General features: G+C 40.9%; 2 protein-coding genes across 3 annotated transcripts in view; both read right to left on the minus strand.

The window, feature by feature from the left end:
• Positions 1 to 7,519, minus strand: part of nrn1la (neuritin 1-like a) — an 86,499-nt gene extending 78,980 nt beyond the window's left edge. The window contains exon 1 of the mRNA XM_034141838.1: positions 7,366 to 7,519. Coding sequence (XP_033997729.1) covers positions 7,366 to 7,423 — 58 coding nt within the window. The 5' untranslated portion in view covers positions 7,424 to 7,519. The remainder of the gene's footprint in view (positions 1 to 7,365) is intronic.
• Positions 7,520 to 8,790: 1,271 nt separating this feature from the next.
• Positions 8,791 to 23,731, minus strand: part of edc4 (enhancer of mRNA decapping 4) — a 41,851-nt gene continuing 26,910 nt past the window's right edge. For both annotated transcript variants that reach the window (XM_034141355.1, XM_034141354.1), the window contains exons 26-30: positions 21,761 to 21,926; positions 19,990 to 20,176; positions 18,365 to 18,584; positions 16,280 to 16,443; positions 8,791 to 11,133 (exon numbers count right to left, since the gene is read on the minus strand). In XM_034141355.1, coding sequence (XP_033997246.1) covers positions 10,950 to 11,133; positions 16,280 to 16,443; positions 18,365 to 18,584; positions 19,990 to 20,176; positions 21,761 to 21,926 — 921 coding nt within the window. In that variant the 3' untranslated portion in view covers positions 8,791 to 10,949. The remainder of the gene's footprint in view (positions 11,134 to 16,279; positions 16,444 to 18,364; positions 18,585 to 19,989; positions 20,177 to 21,760; positions 21,927 to 23,731) is intronic.

Here is a 23,731-nt window from a genome sequence, read left to right on the forward strand (position 1 = left end):
AGTAGTAGAATCCCTTCCCCGTCATGGATTGTCCGCCAGGATCTGGCTGGACGAAATCAAATGCAAATCACAAAATATTAGAGAAACTTAGTTGTTTTAGATTCGTTAGTAGTAGTTGTGTAATGAACAGCTTGCCTGCTAATATGCTAACCTAGCTTTGTTTACCTTGGTAGCTAACACGATATGAACGTTAGCTTGGAGGAAAGGCAACTATAATGCAGTGTAATAAAACTACTATGAACAAAAGCTAGTGGTTCATATTAGGCTAGCAATAACGTGTTTATAATTGCAATCGTATACGGGTATTCTGCTACCATACAATGTAACTTGCATGAATACATTGTTTTGCGCTAGCATACAGCTAGCCTCGTTAGCTACATGCAGTATATGTACGGTCACAATGTACGGTAAACCGGAGTATACTGTATGAGTATTCCGTGTGTGTGACTGCAGACATTCTCCTGCCATGACAAACATGTAAGGCCATCTGCTGACATTGTAGTTGATATATTTAAACGCTAGCAACGTAGCATCACAAAAATGTTTTTCTGACCAAAACTAGCTCAAGCTCCGTGTGTTAGATCGCTACGCCAGCTATAATGTAATTACGTTTCGCGACTGACCGGCAAATCACCCGCAGTATACTGTCAATAGGTATTTTGTGTGTGAATGCAGACATTCTCCTGCTATGAGATACATGTATGCAAGGCCATCTGCTGATATTAGAGTTGATATATGGAAACTCTAGCAACTTAGTTAGCACAGTTAGCACTGTGTCAATGGCTTAGCAGTCCAACACAGTTTACACATTTAAACAGTCTTGTTTGATAAATACACAAATAACAATGCAAACTTACAGGTTGTATACCCAGATCTTCCCCTGCTCCAAACGGTCCAAACAAGCTGTGCATATCCGGCCTCAAACTGGGCAATGTTTTGGAAGCTTTCGTCTGTGAAATGCCGGTTCTTCGAACCTCTGGAGGAGGAACACGCCGCTGCTGGTGTGGCCATAGCTCTTCGGGATTGGTCCATTTCGTTCCGGGTACCGCATGACATCAGGCGGTACCCGGAACTAAATGGAAGACTCAAATGGGCAGTGACGTATCTCCAACGAGGCGTTTTGGGGAGGTATTTTCTGTGTTTGAGTTTTACTCGCTACAGGGTGTACTTTGAGGGTTTTGACTCTGCACACCGTTTACATGCATAAAAACCTTCATAACACACAAGGGGACGGGTAATAACCGGAAAAGCATGACATGGGAGCTTTAAGTGCTTTGACAAAAAATCCATAAAAAATGTCATCTGTGGAAGCCGTAATACTGTAAAAAGCACGACCAATCATTTTAGCCGGCCCGGCTAAAATAACTGGATGGCCTACCTGCCTGTCAGCCTTCCATCTGTGCACAAACTTATCTTGTGCCCTCATTGGTCATGTGCGCGTTCGTGTGTGGGGGAGGGGCTCTGTAAGGAAGTGGCAGATTTTCTCCGGTTGTGTATTTTCAAATTCTAGCGATCTCGAGCTGGTTTCTCAAACTTACCTACCCTACCTTTAATGGAACCTCGCTTTGGAAACGTTAGCTTTTAGCTCCGTTAGCTTTTAGCTCCTAGCTCCGTTAGCTCCGTTATTAACCAAGCAAGACAGTGCTGCCTATGGCTGCTAACAGCTAGCAGCTAATGCTAACTAGCTCTCCTCTTGCCAATTCGAACACAGGTTTGTTTCTTTCAAATGCAATATTATCCAGATAAGAAATCCTCCCAGATTAATTATGATCCCAGAAAGAAATTCACTGTTATTCTCGAGCCCTGTCAATATTAAATTAGCTGTGGTAAAAATAATCCCCCCCCCCTTACTACCCCTTAATTTTGTCATTGATTTGTTACCAAAGGATGGGATAATTTGATACATTCAACAGAAGAAACAGAAACATGACTCAAACAAATGTCTAGACAATGTTGCTCAGAAACTACTTAATGTGTAAACAAGAACTATTTTGTCATATCAAGTTGATGATATGTCAATGTAATGTTTCCAACTTGTTTCTGCTGCGACATGTGCAGGTCAAATTTCAACACGGGTGACCTCAGTCCATAAACTAGAAAATCATACTTCAGTTTTATCCATCACACTGACAGACTTTAATAGTGAATATGGGAAGAGGGGAGGGGCAAGAGGTTTAACAACCTTTTTATTGTCACTCTTTGCGAAGTCCCCTAATGATTACTGTGAAGATTCCCCACTTGTGATCTCATAAGATCAAACGTCTGAAGGACAGTGTGGCCCATGATATATGTACATCTCACCCCATGAGAGCTCTTAAGATCCTTCTATTAAAAAAGAAAAATCCTGGAAACTTGTAACGAAGGATTCTCACTGTCAGATTGATCAATATTTGTGAATCCTTGATGAAAAGAACATAGGGAGGGAGGGAAAAAGCAGAAGGAGGATATGATGAAAGATCAGATGGATGAGCAAGTTTAAAATAAAAAAAGAAGAAGAGGAGCGATGGCATACAGATATTAATGACTGCGGAGACATGAGGGGGAAAAAGGAGGACAGGACGTTTGCTAGAAGTAAAGAAGAAAAGAAGAGAGGGATGAAGGAAGTACGAAGAAGAATAGAAGGAGGATGGTGTGCAGTGTGGTGGACAGTGTGTGTGTTTAGTGGTAGACACTGTAAGGAGGGAGGAAGAAGGAGGCGAAACACAGGCAGTTTTCCTTGACACTTTTAAACCTGTTTTAATGAGGAAACTAACACTTCATGTGTCTTTGCTGCATACAAAAATATGTAGAAAAACGCTGCAGTCGAGCCACTGAGGGGGAACTTAGAAAGAAAGGGAGGTTGGGAACTGTTTCCTGAGGAGAACAATTAAAAGCCGAATATATTCTGCCTTTCGCCTATGGGCTGCCTGCTTTTAATGTGATTATTGGGGCGCTGATGACGCAGAGAGGAGACGTGCACCCAGGGGAGCCCTCCAAGTCTCCGGCCCTGATACTTAGAGCTAGTTGTTTAAGCTAAGACAGAGGAGACAGGCAGAATACTGACACTCAAGTGAAGAGAGAAAGGGACACAAAAGATACAATAAATGAGGTCTATTCAACCTTGAGATAAAGTTAAAGGAATAGTTTTACATTTTGAGAAGTAAAATGTATGTAATGCTAAACCAGGTAGCTTAGTTTAGCATTAAGCCAGGAAACGGGATAACAACTAGCTTGACTCTAAACTTAAAAAGGTTGCATTGCAGTAAATGAAGCTCATTAAATATTGTATAAACATGTTTTATTTATTTTTTTACTTTAACTTTTTTGTTTAATTGTGTAAAACAATCAAAGTAGAAGTTGCTAAAGAAAACGAATTTTAGCATGCTAACATGCTAAACTAAAATGGTGCCATGCCATCCATTGTTACGAAGGCCCAATAATCTGAGATCCAATTCAACCAAAAAAACATTCGTCCAAGAAAACACAGTCTCAGACGCACATTGCTTATTATGGTGCAGAAAGACGTCATCAGACCTTTCAGCCATGCTATTTTCAGTCATAATATAGCAAACACATAACACTTTGCATTTGATTTACCCTGAGAATCCCACTTTAACCATGACCCTTCAGCACGGCTGGATGAAATGTTATTGGATACCTGTCACTGTGAATAGGTTGCTAATTTATACCCCTGTAATTATGTTGTAATGTCCTTTTTGTTTTCTGTTGTTTTTATGTGTAACCAATGTACCGCAGGTCTCCCTTGAAAAAGAGATCGTTGATCTCAATGGGATTTTTTAACCTGGTTAAATAAAGGCTACAAACAAACAAACCCTAACTGATGGCACTCTTCATGCCTTAACCCAGGGGTGTCAAACTCAATTTCATCGCGGGCCACATTAGCATTATGGTTGCACTCAAAGGGCCGGTTGTAACTATATAAATATACATGTATAAATATATAATATATATATATATAAAATAATGTATTATATTACATTATTGCCTCTGAATTGGATTATTATCGGATAGGATAATAATTTAGTAATTAACGTCAGAAAGCAGAAGTCTAGGGCAAATCATTGCAAGTCTCTTCAGTGCGCATGTCACAAAACGAGATGCATTGTGGGACATGTAGTTTATGGGCAACCTGCTTCTGTAAAGTGGCATGTAACCGTATAATAAACGTATTATATTCTTTGCAAGCTCTTGCGGGGCCACATAAAATGAAGTCGCAGGCCGGATTTGGCCCCCGGGCCTTGAGTTTGACACCCCTGCCTTAACCTAACCAACCCAACCAACAAAGGCAACAAGTTTTAGTCAATCAAAGGCAGTTAGACGGTCATGCCTTTACCATAGTTAAAAAAAGAACGGAGGAAGGTCCTTCTCTATAATATTAGCCATGTGCTTCTGTTTGTTGCATTTGGGATTAGTATTTCAGAATGTCCCTTCAGAATGTTTGTTTTCTGAATAAATGAGCTTTCAGTCGTATATTTCTCGGACTATTGGGGTTTCAGATAATTGGGCCTCTGAATGTCTTCGATCCTTTCAAATAGTGTAAGCTTATTATGAGATTCTGGATTCTAATCATGTGTTCTAGTAAGCCATGACAGAGTGACAGTGATCCAGCATGCACAATACCAGGACCCTGAAACCAAGGAGCTGACATTCAGTCATCGTTGGTGTTATTGTTCACACCTGAGCTTTTACTATTGTGACTAGTCAAAACATTACTTGTGAAAAAAAGGCCTATTGTTTGGAATTCAACGTTTTTTTGGTAATGTTGTAAACAGCATGTCATTTAATTGTTTTTTCTGAAGACACCTAAAAACCAACCCTCTTGATGATGTTGAGGGAAAACGCATTATTAAAATGCATGTAAATGTGTGCATTGAGCAGATTACATTTACTACATGCTCACTCTTCTGCTTTACACCTTCTTTTTTCCTTTTGAAAAACACTTTAGAAAATGTTTTTTGCACAGTTGTAGAATCTTGTATACATATTTCTGAATTCCTCCCACGGGAATATGTACCTGCATAAAACATTAAAAAACACTTTCTACACCTGCTAACTCTTATATAGAAATATAAGCTGTGTTATAAAGATCCATAGTGATCAAAGGCAGCTAAAAATACTGGTACTAATTATAGAATATCATTAATCATTTCCAATTTATGTTTTAAGATGTTTGTCAGTGTATTTGAAGCATTGAAGATGATGTTCTTACAGATTTTTGATCTTAAGACGAGGTATTTTAAGAAAGTGTGACAGATGATAGTCCGAGTCAAAGGTGATAGGAAGCTCTGCTCATAGGGACATTAACTACACATCAACGTGCACACACTCACAGTTTGGAGAGTAACAACGAAAGAGTAATGAAGAGTAATGTAAGAATATCAGCCAATATAATTTCATAACTACGCTCAGTTTTCCCCATGTGTCAGTCACATGACTGAGGGACTGAATGCATGAGGAATGTTTCCCAGTCAGGTTCAGATGTGCGGATGAATAAAATCTCCAGAGACTTTCCAGAGCATAGGAGAGGGACAGATGCGAATCATTCATCATTTATCTCCATCGGTGAGACTTTTTTTTTCCTACCCCCATGGTGTCCCTCCCCCATGGGACCCCCATCCTCCCCCTCATCCTCATTGCTCTGACATCCGCAGCAGCATTGGATGACGATCAATGATGACGATGACATTTATAACACATACTCTGGTTTGGAATGGAATTGATATGGTTTCATCACCAAGTCAGTACTTTAGTACATTATATCAGACAACTCAAAGTCAGCTTACAAAAAAAAGAACCCTGCAGATGTCAAAGCGATGTAACCAGGGTTACCTATAGAAAACACATTTTTTAAATACATTCTTTGTTACAAACTGTGAGCATGGAGTTGGATAGACGGACAGCCTAATGAAAAGGTATATCAAGTTGCATTTATGGGAAATGTATTGTATTGTTGATATTCTATATACACTTTAAAAAAAAATTGAGACAAATGTAACATTTGTGATATTGGGCTATATAAATCAAATTGAATTGATTGATAGATTGAAGTGTTTTTAGAGCTGGACCCAGGCAGTGTGAAAATTGGCACATTACTGCATACTGCACACTACAAACTGTGTAGTGTACTACATACTGAATACTACATAGAACATGCTCCATACTACATACTACATGCTCCATACTACCTGCTGCATAGTAAAAAATGCAAACTACCTACTGCATATAATGGGAACTACATACTGCATACTACTTCCTCAATTAGTATGTACTGCCAACTGCAGACCAAATGGCCAATTAAGTACGAGTTAACTAACAGGCTATTCACATTTAAGTATACAAAAGCAATACGTATCATATGAATGACGGCTGGGCAAGTTTCAAGAAAGCCACCCAGCGGCTCTTCCACATCCCCAAAACGTTGCAGCAAATTTCCAAAAAGTCATTATTTGGATAATCTGACCAAGTAATGGAAAAAGTAATGGTTACTTTTTTACTTAAAAACTAAAAATATATAACTAACAGCTTTTATCCTAGCCCAAAAGCTCACATTACTGTTCTAAAGGTATCCAGAAGAAAATCATGTCAGGGGTTCAGAATGTCCAATGAGCTCAAATCAGGGCAAGTCTCGCGTACACACAATTCACATACAATGCACTTTAAATGCATTACATACTCAACGTTACGTTGTACTTGAAATGAATAGCAAACGATTAAAAAAACTGCTGCGTTCTTGTTACTAAGAGTCCGAAAATCCTCCATCTGCTGCACTGATTTTGACCTATCTTCAAAACAATCTGTCTCTTGTATTTTCCCTAACATGAAAAAACCGCATTACAAAATTGCTAGAGTTCCATTTTAATTGAACTCACCTTACTTTAATTAACAATTCATAGCATTGACTTTACTTGCAGGGTGGGAATCACAAGCGGTAACTCCACTATCAGACTGATTGAGGGTTCCCTTTATTTGCCAGTTGCTGCACTATTACTATTATGTACAACAAGTTACCTCGTTGAGCAAATGCATTAAGACTGGGGGAAATTGAATTATAGTCCACTCTCACACAAAACAGTTTGCATGCTGCATTCACAACATTCAGGCGCATCGCTCCCGCACATGTTCCACTGGATGCTGGAGATAAACGGGGGATACAACGGGACCCTCTTACTTACAGAAGCAGGGCAAAGACAAGTCCAGAAGATGGGGTTTAACAAAACACTATCTTATTACATATACATTAAGTAAAAGTCTGGATCTGCATCCGTGTTCTCCGGTTTACGCACAACTACTCCAAACATTTTCAATACTGCAGCGGAAGTTGTGCATTGCTCAGAAATAAAGCAGAATTCCTCAAATAGTACTTACTCAGGAGCAAAGCAACAGGCAAGAAGAGGAGGCACGCGGAGTTGGTGAGAGATGTCATGCTGACCCGTGGAGTCTTCCTCACAAGTTTCACCGGGATCCCCAAAGTGGTTGTTTCCAAAAGAAAGGCAGCGCGCACTGTCCCGCTGCTCGGTGCCGGTCACAGCTTCCTCCTGTCCGCGCTGCAGCTCTGTACTCCAGCGTGAGAGATCCACTGTGCGCTCATCCTCCCTGCCTGGGGGGGGGGGGGGGGGCGCGCCCGAGGAGGAGGAGAAGGAGGAGGAGGAGGAGGAGGGGGGGAGGAGGAGGAGGAGGGGGGGGGGAGGGGGAGGAGGATTCTTTGCTATGCGCAGAGAATCCCCGAAGAGCGCTTTATCAGATAAGGAAAATGCAGTCCCTTAGCAGGTACACACATAACAATCAACTAAAAACATAACTGCTGTCACACGAACAGTTGTCAAACCGGATTAAAGTAGAGATCTGTACCATATAAATACCAGGCAATTTATCAATAATGATAAACTAATATTACAATGAATTCTAGTTTAAAACTTAAATTATGTTCAAATGAATGTTGAGAAAACTGGTTGCTCATTTTCTATCATTGTTGCACCATGGGAAATTGACTTAAAAAATATACAGAGTTACAGTATTACGACCAAACTATATGGTGTTATGTAAATATGTGTTATTCTGCAGTGCAGAAATTGTGGAACAGTGGTTTCTAATCTAGGGCCTTGGGGCCTGTAGATGCTTAAAAAATAAATGTTTATGATTAATGGAAGAGGAAAAGGAGTTCTGCTAAATGACTCTGTTTTTATATTTAATAATTTGACCTTTTTGAGCCTTCAAAATGGTGATCTTCCATTATCTAGACCAGGGGTGGGGAACCTTTTTCCTCTCAAGGGCCATTTCAATTTTTTTTTGCGTGTGTTTATAAATGACCTCGAGGGCCGTACCAAATAGTCTCGCGGTCCGTATACGGCCCGGAGGCTCCCCACCCCTGATCTAGACAAATGAGAATATTCTCGGAAGTGAGTAAAAGGAACGTTCTTGCTCGCCATCATGGTAAAAAGTAATACATAAAGTGCTTCTAATGTAGAACTGAACAGACTTGTTACTTGTTTATGTATTTATGCATATGGACTTTTTTTATTTTGTATTATTCCTTTATTTCCGGTTATTTTTCTCTTTAAATTATGTTTACTAAAAACAACATTTCCTACATTAGATATTTTTTTCTAAAAGAAACTAAGCAAAATTATTTATGAGTATTTTCAGAAGACTTATAACATTGTGAATATTTTGGCCAGGATAAGACGAACACATTTATTTTCTTAATAAAATGTGGTAAAGTCATTCCAGTATGTATTAAGGGTTAGGGTATGTAGAAGTACAGAACAAACCACCAAACGAATAAAGACGCAATAAAGTGAACAAGTCTTTTTTTATTCCAAAAATCTTTAGGGTAAAATAAACTGTAAAAGATACAACATAATCATACAAGCAGAGGACAAGTGAACAGAATGGAAATTATAACATACTCCCTAGCCTCGGTTGTTTCTCACACAGCTCCCACTCGGGGTAACACAACCCGTCCTTCATTCTGAGGACAATAACCGTAACTGAACTGAAGGTGAGGGTGGCAGTCGTCAAAAAGTACCTCTCTGTTGCATGATCATTCAAATGTATGTCCGAATCGGCTGTCTAGGTAGTCCAATGTCTGCAAACAAAACATACAGATTCTCCTGTGCTGAGCCTTTCTTCAGATCCAACATTGTAACGCCGTAAATGCTTGTTAAAGTATAAAGGAGCTGCTGTGGGATAATGCTGAAACATGTCTAAAGGCCCAAATGGGATCAAATGTTTAGGTAAAACATGTAAAATACAATAAGGCACTTGCTAGACAAATCCAAATTCTAAACACAGAGGTTCAAATGAACAGAACTTTAATTTTACAATCAGCAAAAACTGTGTGCCCACCCTGCATCTAAACAAGAATGTGTGTAAATGGGCTGTACACATTATCATACACTTTGAACAAACTTTAAAGATAAACAAACATGTGCAGAGTTTCACTGTTTGGGAGCAGGAATGATTTCTGAATTCAGAACCCAAAAGACAACAAATCCAACTAAGTGCTGCCTCCTACAGTCTATGAGAAGTAACTGCACATCAACATGATCTGGAGAAGCCTGATGAAACATCAGCATTAACAATTATGTTTAGGATGTGTTGTATTATGTGGTATAATTATTGTTGACAACTTTTAAAGCAAGTATACAAGTCTTACAAATGCTAAATGATTATATAAAAAAGGGGCAGGCATACAGACGGGGGAAAATCAATTTACACATGGACGGCTGTCTAACTACATGATGGGCTCCAAACAAGCAGAATCCTTTTCAGCTTCCGAAGACCTTCACAAATATTTTTCACATTTACAAAAATGTTATTTGTATCCTTCAGAAAGCCCTATTAGAAGGATTTTTGAAAACAAGGCCAGATTGGTAAAAGAAAGAAAGATGCTTTTCTTCCTGAATACAGACGCAGGAATAAATTAAATCAACTTTCAGTAAAACTATTTAGCGTGTTGATCCTCTTCAAAGCACTCAGACAGATTTGGCCAGGCAAGGTTGTTGTCTCCAACCCTATTAAGAAATAACTGAAAGGAAATATGCCACGAACAGGAAATGGCTTTGAATGTTACATATTTTTGGTAGCCGGGATTTACTTAGATGTTTAGAAAGAACCTGAACTGAGAACAGTGTACTGGATTCCAAGTTGGCTTAAGAAAAGATGCTGGTCTGTATTATAAAAGAAAAAAAACATGTCCAAGCCTGCTGTTTTTCCAAAATAGAAGGTTACATTTTGAGGCGAAACATGTCTTCTTTAGGTACTTTTGTTCCTCCTCTAGCCCAGACGCAGACCCTGCATCAAAACGTGTATTCCAAAACTCAACATGCCTGACTGACGGGTCAGAAAAACCCGGAAAAACTAAAAGAAAGAGCGACGTTTGGTCTTGTTGACCACTCAGCTGAACATTCTTCGAGTCTTTTGCACATTTGAAGGAAGAGGCATCAAAGGGAGTGTCCGGTACGATGTGTCTGGGAGACGGGCACTAGCAGAAATATTAGGCTCTCCGGCTGTCATGTCCTGACGGGAATAAAAGGAGGGGAGGCAACCAGAATGCCTCTTGAGTAACCAAGTACTGGAAGAATCTACAGTGAATTTAGGAGTTGTCTGGACAAATAATGTCTTAGGTATTTCCAGGACAAGAAAAAACAAAAACAGCTCCCTAAGTCGAAGCTTCCCTGGTGCAGGTAGAGAAGGGGGGTTAAGAACTAATGGTACTGGGAGAAGGACCTGGTAATAGGGACAGGTGGACTGGAGGGAACGTTCTTCTTAAACCAAACAACAAGTATCAAACTCAGTCTTTTAACTTCCCTTGTCTTCTACTCCAACCAAGATTTTATCTCTGAAAAAATTAGCTGGATGAAGTTGTTGCATTCTCCTCTACGTGATCTGGTAACCAAAATGGACGCATTATCTGTATCTACCAGGAAAGGACTGTTTACATGGTAGGACTAGTGGCTGACGAGGCCCTGCAGCATCATCATGAGGCGCCGCGCCCTCTTGCTGAGCGGGCTGTGGGGGTCCTGCTGCAGGAAGGTGAAGAGCTTTGGTCTGACCTGGGCCAACACGGAAGACATGTGGTCTCTGGTCAGGGGGTCGCCGTGGTCCAGGTTCATCACGGCGTCCTCCAGGTAGCTGAGCAGGGACACAAGACGGAGACATGACATGTTGAAGACAGAACATTGATTTCTAGTAAGGTACCATGATCTACGGTGGGTATAAGCAGGAATGGAATTGAATCACAGTCTTTAGCCATGGTAGTTATTGTAATATATGTTGATCTGAAAATGAATGTCAAACCGGGAAATGAGTTGCGACTTAACCACTTCCGGTTCCTTTGTCTCGAAGTCAAAAAATGTTTGAATGTGTTTTTGGTTAATTGTCTTAAAATGAAGCATGTGGTTAACATAAGCTTTAGAGATTTTCACTATTTGTTATATGAGAAAAAATGAATGAATGTCCAAAGCTTGTTACCGTCAAAAAACGGCAGTTGCTAAGAAGTGAATAAATAAGACTACTAAATGTCATCACGTCGAACACGAAACAGCCTTTAGCCTAGTGGTGAGGCGCAGCCATGCGACCGTGACCATGTACCTTGTTTTTTAGCCTAACGTTAACTTTTTACTTTTGGCATTTGCATTCATGCTTCAACTGTTATGAAAGTGGTGTTATTACGAGGAGATTATCCTTCTGAACAAAACAAACAAGTCTTCACTGCACCATTCTATTCACTGATATGCAGTCAGTAGGATGAGGTTGACTTGTGTGGACAGAGGAAGGCTCAATGCTTCTATCAGTCTCCAATGTCAAGCTCCGTCCTTGATCACTTCCTGGCTGCTGGCCCACATGTGTGACTGTATAACTAGGATTTGAAATTGAATTATGCCTCCTGTCACCTGCATCCTGTCCTCTTACTCAGACTACACTACATTGAACTCCTCAATTAATTGTTTTAGTCAGACATCTGGTGGTTAGACTATTTCTGTCCCGCTCTCCTGCCGTCTTTGTCTTTACAGTTTAAATGACCCTTCATCTCCTCGTCCAGAGCACTACCCTGATGCCAGGCTAACATTCGAGCCGAACCCATATTGCCAGCTGGCCTCTGGCCACAGTTCGACTCGACACGCACATCACAGGACCATCGGGTCCACATAATACTGCAAACACACTTTTTATGACATTTAATGTCTTGGCATCTAAAGCCAAACTGACACCAAAGAACACGTCCCGACGGCACGTCTCCTGCGTCTTGGCCATGTGTCGCACTGGAACACACCGCAAAGACTTCAGCCGACGGCCAAGAAGCACGTACAAACTGCGCATGCGTGAGTGGCAATAGCTCTCCTTACCAGCAGGCGGCGGTAGTGTGTATTCGTCATTCAAAAGAGGCAACAACCGGAAGACAGACTGCGTGATACACCGAGAGAAGAAGAACAGACTGCGTGATATAAACAAACAACAAATAGCATGTGTGTTCCATTTTCACTCTACAGCGAGAAGCTCATGGGGCTTTCCCGAACGTGTGTCGAGAGTTGGAGTTAAATTAAATCTCAGATTTGCCTTCAGTTTGTTTGGGTCCCTCACTTCCGTTTGGCTTCTCATGCACTGATTCGCTAAGCTGAACAGCCAATCAGAGTGATTTCTTTGGCCGACGGCCTTTAGCCGACTGCCCACCGATTCGACATGTAGAATCGGCGGTGGAAGGTTTCGGCACGGCCGAAAAGACACGACGGTGCAGTACACACCAATCTGAGTAGGTCAGAGACCACATGTCTTCCGTGTTGGCCCAGGTCAGACTGCCCGACATCTATCAACGCCGAAAATCGGCTCGGTGTGTAAGGACCTTAACACCACAGATACTGATAGATAGTAAATATCTTGCAGGAGATAATCTGCTAACTAAAACCCTTCAGAAATATTCATAAAGTTGCTCTTTATGCTCCCTTAGTTCACATTATTCTGGCATGCGCTCGGACAACAATGTGTTCTTCAAAAGCAGCTAATGATCCTGCTAACGATCCTCTCTGCTCCTAACAATCCCAACGTTGCTTTTGTTTCTCTTTGGAAATCTTTTGTGGATTCTTCTAAGCTACCATCAATCAGAAGTACAGAAAAGTAAAGGCTCTTTTATCTTGTGCAAAGCCTAAACATTTTACTCTACAAGTACAATAGTTTTGTCCTTTCCTAATATTAATCTACTTCTATTTACCCATGAGTTTTCCTGCAGAGTAGGCAAGAGCTCTAAGATGTATCTACTGAACTCTCTTACACCACAACCCATTTCCTCTGTCCTAATAATGCCTCGGACTGAACCACACCCTACTGATCCCATCTCTCTCCAGATGGCACAGAGCGGCACCAGAGGGCCATATTAGCAGCTGCAACGTAAACTCAAACTACAAAGGTGATCCCGTCACAGTGTGCCGCTGTAAAGGGACTCTGACTCAGAAAGAGGTTTGCTAGGGGAGAAAATAATAAAAGGATAAAGGATGCAAGAGTGTACAAGAGAACAGTACATGAAGGGAGTGAGTTGAGGACACTGCCAACAGTTCTTGAGATGAAAACAGGAAAGAACGGACGAGACTGCAACAAAAATGAAAACTACAAGGGCATAGAAGGCAGAGCACGATAAAAAGCTGCATCTAAAAACAGCGAGGCTATTCACAGGATCATGGGCGCTCCCCGGACAGTCATGTAGCCGGGCTACAGACGGAGCGGGGTGATGGGGTCAGCAGTTTAGCACCGCGTAGCACTCGGGAGACGAGGAATAATGGACATGCAATGGAGATGAGATGGGGAGCAAAAGTTTAGCAAATATGGGCTTTATTACTGATGGACGATAGCACAGGCTCCGGCTTGTGTAGGAGAGAGGTCGTGTGATGCTGCTATTGCTTTGGGAGACAATTAAATTGAAATGAAGACTTGTTTGGGAGAAGTAAGCTCACACAGCTCGCAGGTTTTTGATTAAACACAAGTTACTCCTGCTGCACTTTAAGACAGGTCTTATATCAAACCACAGTGGTGTGAGAAAACAAACTGAAAAGAGAGACTTAGGTGGATTTGATGTGCTGTGAAAACCACTTGGATTACACACATTAGTGTTGGGGAAATTGGCATGTACCAATCAGAGGGATAGCAGTTTCGATCCCCGGCCCCTGAAGTCAATATGTTGAAGTGTCCTTGGGCAAGAAGATTAATCGTGAATTGCTCCTGTGGGACTGTTTACGATGTTGATGTGTTTTAAGTCGCTTTGGCTAAAAGCATCAGCTAATTAACATGTAATGTAAAAAAAATGCAATGTGTTAAAGCAGTCACAACAAGATTTCTTGTTTGGCTGGTTTAACGGTTTCCCCCCCAATATCACTGCCATTCATTTGATGTCCTACAGCATTTGCAATATTTCCTCCAGGCATTTTTATAAGCAGCAGGGAAAAGGGATAGGTTGTATTTGGGTAGTGTGCAATGCTAATAATAATATTACAAATGATGATGGATAAGTTGGCCCTAAATGTCCTACGAGAATACAAAGTGATTTTCTTTTTACTTTAAATGTATATCATTTATGTACTCCTTTTATTCTTGCTCTCTGGTAACATAATCTGTCCTATGTCCTGTTTGTAGCTCTGCACAAGGACGACGTTAGTCTCGAGCCCTGGTACTCATGTTGTCCTTTATGTGGTTGTCATGACTATATAAGTGATCGACGATCTGTCACTGTTCCAGTTGCTCATCCTAGAAGTGTAAACGACTGTTTTGTTCGAGTTCATTGGAGAGGACAGCTCCGCAGTCAGTCGTGTAACTGCAGATTTCATGACATTTCAGAAAATTGTGAAGCAGCCGTGTATACGATGGAAACACTAAAGTGTGGTCTGCTGCTTAACAACATGAATTGATGTTTTATATCTCAAGACAGTTTCATCGCCATCAAAGTCTGTATGTGGGATAGGGCTGCACAATTAAGCGACATTTTATCAAAATCGCAATATGGACTAGCGCCAGAGTTCCCGTTAGCCGGTAATTACCGGACTATGACCGGTAAAATATGCTGAAGACCGGCAAATCTAAATCTCTCCGGTCAAAATAATTTCCCCTTAGCGCAATACCGCATCAGTTGCGCCACTTATGTGACAGACAAGAATAGTATGTGACAGACAAGAATAGTCAATTCTAATGTCTAACACTTAATGTGGAGAAAGAGATGTCCTGTATGGGTTGATTGTGCGTTGATCTGTTGGTAATGCCTCGGGGTTCCGGTGGGCATGTAAACAAATGCATAATGCTGCGCTATACTTTGTGGCCTCACCCGGTTGCATAGCGACGCTTATTGTTTAGGTGTCTTTTAATGAGCAGGTAGTCATATCATTAGCTAGAACTAGCTAGATCTGATCGATATGGAGATAAACGCGAGTAAAGTTTAATCTGACGGGAGAGACGAGATCAGCTGCTGCTGAGTCGACACGCAGCTCATCATAATCACATGCAGCGGTGAGCGGAACAAAACACACTTCAGGTTAGAATATCACACGTAGCTATTTTAATTACCTCTCAAACTACCTAAACTAGTTATAGATACGTTTAGTTTTACTGTCGGGTCACTCATTACTGGATCCGCGAGCTGCATGATACTGGCGTGTTGTCAGGAGAGGGGGAGAGCGCTCCGTTTATTATTCCCGTGTTATTATAAATTACTGTACACTTTTGAATAGTTAATCTACTATAATTAGTTTGTTTAATATCGAATCATATTAACTTGTTTTAAAGCTCAATAAATAACAAAGAAGACCTTTGACCAGCACTTTTCTAATTTTGTCCGGACATGTTGACCGGCAAAAATTATTCTAACAGGAACTCTGACTAGCGCAATATCTACATCGCAGCAAGCACAATATTTAGGGAAGTATCAGAATTAAATATTGTGGTGCTGCAGAGAAATCCCGACATACAAATGGTATTCTACTGACTAAATAAAAAAATCTTCATTTAGTACAGATCCTTTAAAAGAAATCCTGCAATGATAATTTTAATATACTAGTCATTATCGCTAATCATAATACAATTGCAATATCAGTAAAAATAATAATAATTTTAAACTGTGCACCCCTTATTTGAATGCATTTAGGAGATGCGTCTATTCGGAATAGTGTGATCATCAAAAAATATCAACAAATCACACGTAAAATGTTAACTCTCTGTGTAACCTTTAAGCATGGAATAATGCTACCATGGAATTGAGTAAACAAATCCCATACTGTACAAAGAAAGGCATATGTCGTAAGCTCACCTGATTTTGAGCTCAGAGCGGGTGGTGAGGTTGGAGGAGAGCTGCTGGATGAGCGACAGCAGCACGGGCTGGCTCAGAGTGCAGGGGTGCTGCCCGAACACCTGCTGGGAGTCGATGGTCTCACACACGTACAGGACCAGGTTCAGATCAGTGGCTGACAGAGCCTGCAGGGAAAGAAAGAGGGAGGGAATTACATTCAAATTCAATGAATGAATCTTTGAACACTGAAACTCATGTTCAAATATCTCTTTCTATGTAATACATCTAGAAGAAAAGCATTGATGTCCAGCCACAGTGGGCCTCCTCAAGTAAAGACTAGTCAACCAGTTTTAAAGTACAAGCCATTTCTTTCTTAGTAAAAGAGACACATGATGATGAATGTAATAAACTACACAATCTGCCAAGAATGGGAGTAAGTATTAAAGTAAGAGCTTAGATAGGCCATTAAATGTTTTCATGGGTCAATCAAAAAGTCTTTATCAACCTTTACTTGCCCAATAAACTGTTTTTTGTACTGTTATTAAGTTATAACTCTTTTTCAGGAGAGACATATTTTTGGGGGATTTTTATATATTTAATACATTTATCCAAATAATGCATATTTGGGAAATCGTTGGAGCTGCCGGCCAGTGTGCTTTGGAACTTTCATTGTTTTTCCATATTGTCCTCATATAAGATTTTGGCCATTTGCATAAATCTTCCTGCCAGCCACTAACAGGATAAATGTGATATTGTAAAAGCATTCCAGGGGCGCAGTGTAGCTGTTAATGAGCTCAAATAAAATTCATTGATTACAATGCTGCTAGTGCTAAACTGGAAGAACTAACACACATGCGTTTGAACCAGAGGTGGGGAAAGGGGCGGGGCTACATAAGGTGAATAAAACTTGCATTTTTATGGCTTGCATTTATTATGGCTTGCATTTATTATTTTATTATGTAAACACGACACAGCGAGAATTATTATTTTATCTTTATTTGCTCTATATACACATTTATACACAGATTTTCTGATCTCTCAAACAACAGACACATCTACCTTCCAGGGTTTCCGTTAGCCGGTAAATACCATTTTTTAGCTGGTAACATTTATTAAAAAAACGGTAAATTCAAAACCTGCCGGTCAAAATGTCCGGTAATAATTAGGGATGCTTATCGGCCGATATTCACTCTTAATAGTTTGATCGGTGCTCTCTATAAAGGCCGATCAGGAGAGCTGGATCTGATCGATATGGACATAAACGCGAGTGAAGTATAACCGGACGCGAGAGAGAGATCAGAGATCAGATCAGCTGCTGAGTCTGATGGAGACACGCAGCTCTGCATGATCATCTGAAGCCCCGCCCACTGTTTAGCGAGCTGCATGAGAAACTGACGGGCTGTCAGGAGAGAGAGGGAGGGAGAGAGGAAAAGAGAGGATCCGTTCCTCCCGTGTTATTATCCAAAGTTAATGTAAACTTTTGAATAATGTACTTTATCTACTATAAGTAGTTTGTTTGAATGTAATAATTATGTTGTTTGTTGTTTGTGGAAGCGCATCATTTATTGAAAAATGAATCTGAACTTTTCGATCCGTTACGATTATCAACTGAAGCAATATAAAAATGAGCCCCATTAACTGAGTTTTAAACATCAGCATAGTCCGGTAATTACCTGCTAACGGAAACTCTGCTACACAATCCTTATTGTTATTATTGAAACATGACCGGTAAGTTTCAAATTTGTCCGGTAAAATAAATTCTCTCTTTCCGGACATTTGACCGGCAAGAAAAAGTCCTAGCGGAAACCCTGCTACCTTCAAAAGCACGTCTACACAAACTATTTCAGCCATAGTCCAGATAGGAGAAACCCAAGAATGAGTGTCAGCAGCACATCTGGAAGCTTGACTGTGTAAAGTAGTTGCAATGTATTGGCATTCTGGGCCTTGTAGTCCAGGGGGCTTTTTGTGTGTGACCATATATAGGTATCAGTGCACAGTATTAGAAAACAGCGAGTACATAAAGTTCAGCTGCAGAGGCTGCTATAGCTACAGCTCCTGGTTATATCGGTCGGTCTGTGTGTGTGTGTGTGTGTGTGTGTGTGTTACCTGCTGAAAGGCCTGGTTGAGCTGGCCCTGCTGGAGCAGCTGCAGGATGTTGGCCTGCTGCGTCTGGTAGTCGTGGTGCGCTGTTGGGACGGGGGTGCCGGCCGCTGACCTCATCGCCTGCATGATGCTGGAGGTGACCACCGCCTGCTGCTCCTTCATCGCCATGGTCACCTCGCCTTTGACGATTCGCTGCACATGGCTAAGAATAGTCTCCTGCAAACTGGGGAAGAAAAGAAAGAGAAAGCGTGAGGAAAAAGGTTACCCTCCAAGCTGCATGTATTTTAAACCACTGTCCTGCACTGTAGCTGTCAAGAAACAACTTTTTGGACACTTGTTGTCAGTGTAATCTTTTTTCTTTGTTGGAGTTTGATACAAGCTATGACTTTTAATCTCCGACTTAAATGGAAGTCTGGCCCTACATTTCCTTTTCAAGATTTTTAAAGTTTTTGTACGCCAACTTCCCTGCTCCGCCCCAACTAATCTATAAACTCTAGAGGCTTCGAAAATAATTGTGGAGGGAACAAGAGACTCGATCGAATGTATGTTCTTACATTAGCCCCAGGATTAAGCCTTGCTTGTTCCTACTCTCCAGTCCATTATGCACCTGCCCGACAGGCATTGAGTAAGGCCAGGGCTGCTGGCAGAGGCACTTGATGCATAACTGATAAGCAAAATATCCGCTCGGAATGTCAATGTATGCTATCCAATCGATCCTGCGAGGAATATCAGTAACGGCAGCATTCTTTAAAGAACTTGATGTCTGCATATTTACAAGTATTGAGTTGGAAATGTCAGTATTTTTTATTTGTTAGTATTGGAAGCTGAAAGTATGGCATATAAAGTGGTGCAGGAATGAGTCCTAAAACCCGGAAATGTGTTAGCATTTTACCAATTTCTGTTCCCTTGTCTAGCACAAGCCTAAGAGATTTTCAAGTTTTGTTCAGTAAATATCCCCCGCGTGTGAAAAAAAAAAATTCGATTAGCCTTTAGCTTCTTGGTGGTGACGTGAAGTCATGTAACGTTTTTGTAGTTTGTTTACAGCCTAAAGTTAGCTTTTTACTTCCGAGCGATTGCATTTATGCTTAAAAAAAAAATGGAGAGGGGATTATCCTGCTGAACAAAATGTGTAGGTATCATAAATGTGTATTTGTCGCAAATCTTATCTTCTGCAATTTTCTGAAAAATCCAATTGCTTTTTGTTGAGGAAGCCCTTATGATGCAGGGGCTGTTACTTGCTCTGCTCAACCCCCCTCCGTTTAAATGGACTTGGTAGCGCCCCCTGCTTCTGTAGAGAATAACTCAGGAAATTTGTGAGAAAATCCTCAGCACAACCAAGGCGGAATATTCCTGCCAAAAGTCACGTGATTTTATTTTGTACTTGTAAAAAAAAAAAATGTTACTCGTAGAAAATAGATGTGTGTACTTGTATAACCTAAGCTGAATTTGTCTCTGAAACATGATTTATTAGAAAAATGTAATGTGTTTGTTTGATAGATATCATAAGGCATTTGTAAAACTTGTTTAGTTTGTTTGTGGAGTTTTGGCAGGAAATTAGCTCCATATAAAAGCTTTCTGATCACCATCAGCACTTAGTGTGGTCGATGAAAGAGAGCGAGGATACGTACTTTCCCACCATCATCTGGATCTGGTGCTGGACCTCTGCCCGGACGTTTGCTGTGATGTTATTGGCCAGCTGATCGGTGGAGCTTTGGAAGCTTTCGATCATCTGCTGGAGCTGGCCTACCACGGGCTCACGTGCCTCCAGCTCTCTCTGCTGCCTTTGCTTCATATGGCTCTCGAGCTGCTGGATGTCTAGAGATGAGAAGAAAATCAGTCTTCAAGCAGACACGTAAAAAAATAAACACAAACACTACATCAATCAATACATTTGTTGTTATCAGATCCAATCAAACTGAATGATATTTGTTTGTGTCACAGTCCTAAGACAATTTAAAGTAGTATGTGGCATTGTGGAATTTCCAAATATACGTTTAAAATGTTCTGACACAGGTTCCTTGATTGCGTGTATTGTGTTGTTGAATACAATTCAAAAACATAACTTCAAAGCTGAATTACCGTCAGGAAATATTGTAAAAAGCTAGCAAAAGGTTACGGTGTCTTAAGCATGCAGATAGAAAATTAGGAAAGCGAAATTGATTTCTTGGAGCAGAGGATTGTTTTTTTCCCAACGTTTTGTTTTGTTTCAGGGTAGCTGAAAACAGCAGACCCAGAAAAAAGCTAGATGAGATTATAACCTTTATTAAAAATGTCATTTTATCACAATATTTTCAACTACAAGTGTGTATCGATCTATTGATCTGGATTGTTACATCAAGTCAATGATCCGTTAGCGAGTGAGGTAGTCTACTCCCCCCCCCCCACCCCCCGCCTGAAACTCCCCAATTGGTTAACATGTGGGCTTATATTGGCAAGCGCTTCAACACATTCTATGTGACAGACCAAAGAGTGGGACATCTCTATGCTGTTGACCAATCACAACAGAGCCGCAGGCAGTATGAGGAAAATAAAGAGCTTTTTGAACATTAAAGCGTGGAGACATGTCACAGGAGAGGAACTAAATACAAAAATGAACTGGAAATGAGGATAATAGGGCCCATTTAAACTTAGCATATTTTTTTGTCAATTAAAGAGTGTTCTCCTTCAATATGTAGATTCACTTTTAATGAATAGGTAACATTTTGGGATAAACAGCGCAAACGACAGGACTGAGGGCTTGCACAGTAGCGAGAAGGCAGTGCTGATGTAAATGCTGCATTCACAAAGTTAGTCAATATTTACATACGTAAAAGCTAAGCCCTCAATTTGATCATGGATTACATTTAAATTGGAACAAGCTAATACGAGTGTACAAGCTCAGAGAGGTTTTGTGTTGCCCATATTTACTGCAGCGTAACGCTGTACACATGATGAGAGCCTTAGTGAATTTAAGCATCCAGCCACCAGCTTCGAGAGGTAAGGATTAGCACTCTCAGAAAAATAAATATACTGCTTATCAACACATCAGTGCCCAGCTCATTCTGAAAAGGCCTCATTACAAAAGCTGTCCCTGAGCATATTTTGGAGAGATGGTTATTTAATTAAGACTAGCAGATAAACAGGAACCCATGAAAAAACCAACATGTAAAAAAAGCAATAAAAGTGTCTCAAAAACAGACATGGTGCCACCAGAGCAGCTTCAATGGAACAGTTTCAAAGTCTAGACATATTCTGAACGAATAGAAGGTCTATTTAAGAGCATTTAAATAAATGTTAATAAACAGGCCTTGTGTTGCAGAACGTTATCTAGGTCTTAATATATGATCTAAATGATAAATGCTTGCTGACAAAACCACACATTGGGATGTTTTAAAATACATGTAAATAAGGTCGCCTTACATTCTTGTGTGCCTTGTTTAAAGCTGTCGTTGATTTGTTGAAACATGGACTGGCATCCTCTTTCGAAAACAGGCAGCACGATGCTCTGGAAGGCGTCTTTATAGGCCGCCTGGATGGGCCCCTGCAACGCCTCGGCTGCTGCTCGACCAATTGCATCCGTCGTGTTCTGTAAACAGGAAGTGGGAAGCAAAAGACGATAAGGTTAGGTCGAATCGTTTTGTTTTTTTTGCTTAAGAAGGTTATTAACGGAGTGAAATGACCCTGGAAGTACTTAAAGGTAGGGTAGGTAAGAATGGAGAAACCAGCTCGAGTGCGCTAGAATTTGAAAGTACGCAGCCGAAAAAAATCTGCCCCTTCCTTCAGACTTCCTTACAGAGCCCCTCCTCCAACACACACGAACGCGCACATGACCAATGAGGGAACGAGATAAGTTTGTGCACAAGATGGAAGGCTGACAGGCCATCCAGTTATTTTAGCTGGGCCGGCTCAGATGATTGGTCGTGCTTTTTACAGTACTACGGCTTCCAGATGACATTTTTTATTATGTATTTATTGTCAAAGCATTTAATGTATTCATTGCTATCGGGATGTTAACCTGTTAAGCCCTGAGCCTGTTTTTCAGGTCTCAGGCTCGAAAATGACATTCCCAGAACAAATGACCATATCTTTCCTTCTAAAAGGGTTAAATTAATAATCTTTTTTCTCAAAGTAATGATAAACCTTTGAGTTGGATGTAGAAAAGTCAGAATCAATATAGATGTTTTTTATTTTAAAGAAAATTCAGATTTTACATAGTAAAAAAACTGTAAATGATAGTGTCTAGGGATGCTCCGATCGATCGGTCACCGATCGAGATCTGCCGATACTCACTCTCTACCGATCGATCGGTGCTCTCTAAACATGCCGATCGCGAGAGCCGATCGCATGACGTAAAATACATGACACTTTTCTCTGTGCGCGGCAAAACAAGCTCGCCAAAATGGCTTCACCGGTCTGGCAGTATTTTAAGGTGTCTGAAAAAGACAGTAAAATAGCGGTATGCAACGTGTGTGTGAAGCAGAAATCCTGCAGCTCCACCCGCTGTGACGGAGCGGTGAGCGGAGCGAAACACACAAGAGTTAGACCTAACACACTTAGCTATTTTATCTACCTCTGGAACAAGCTGAACTAGTTATAAATATGTTTATTCTTCACTGTCGGCCTCACACATTACTGGATCAGCGAGCTGCATGAGACGATACTGACGGGCTGTCAGGAGAGGGAGAGCGGGGGAGAGAGAGGGGGGAGAGAGGGGGAGAGAGAGGGGGAGAGAGAGGGGGAGAGAGAGAGGGAGAGAGAGAGGGAGAGAGAGGAAAAGAGAGCGCTTGCTCATTTCTCCCGTGTTATTATCCAAAGTGAATGTAAACTTGAATAATATACATAATTTGAATGTAATAATTAAGTTGATTGTTGTTTGTGGAAGCTCCAGTGAATGAGCCCCATTAACTGAGTTTTAAACATCACTTTAAATGGAAGATTTAAAGTGATGTTTAAATCTTCCATTTAGGCCCCGCCCACTCGATCGGATCGGCGATCGGTATCGGCAGATACTGATTCCGGCGATCGGCGATCGGCCCCAAAATTGGCGATCGGAGCATCCCTAATAGTGTCCGTCCAAAAATTCTGTTGTACTTATAGTGAAAACTACCCTTGGATGATGGTAAGGTAGACTAAAAGCTTTAGGAATCCAAAGTACAACATATAATAAGTACCCTGTATCAAGATTGTTGCAAAACAAGTGACATTTGACCTTTTTAGAGAGATTTAGCAAAAAGAAACCACTTCTGGGGTCATTTGGGTGGATTTTCCATATCTCTGGCCCCCCTTGCTCGATGTTGATGGTTGATACCTCTTTCTGACCGTTAGAGCCAATAGAATCGAAGGGGGAGTCCCCCACACACACTCATTGTGAAAAAAAAAGGTGGGGGCTTC

Source organism: Trematomus bernacchii, unplaced genomic scaffold (genome assembly GCF_902827165.1).
Source record: "Trematomus bernacchii unplaced genomic scaffold, fTreBer1.1, whole genome shotgun sequence".
NCBI classification, from domain to species: Eukaryota; Metazoa; Chordata; class Actinopteri; order Perciformes; family Nototheniidae; genus Trematomus; species Trematomus bernacchii.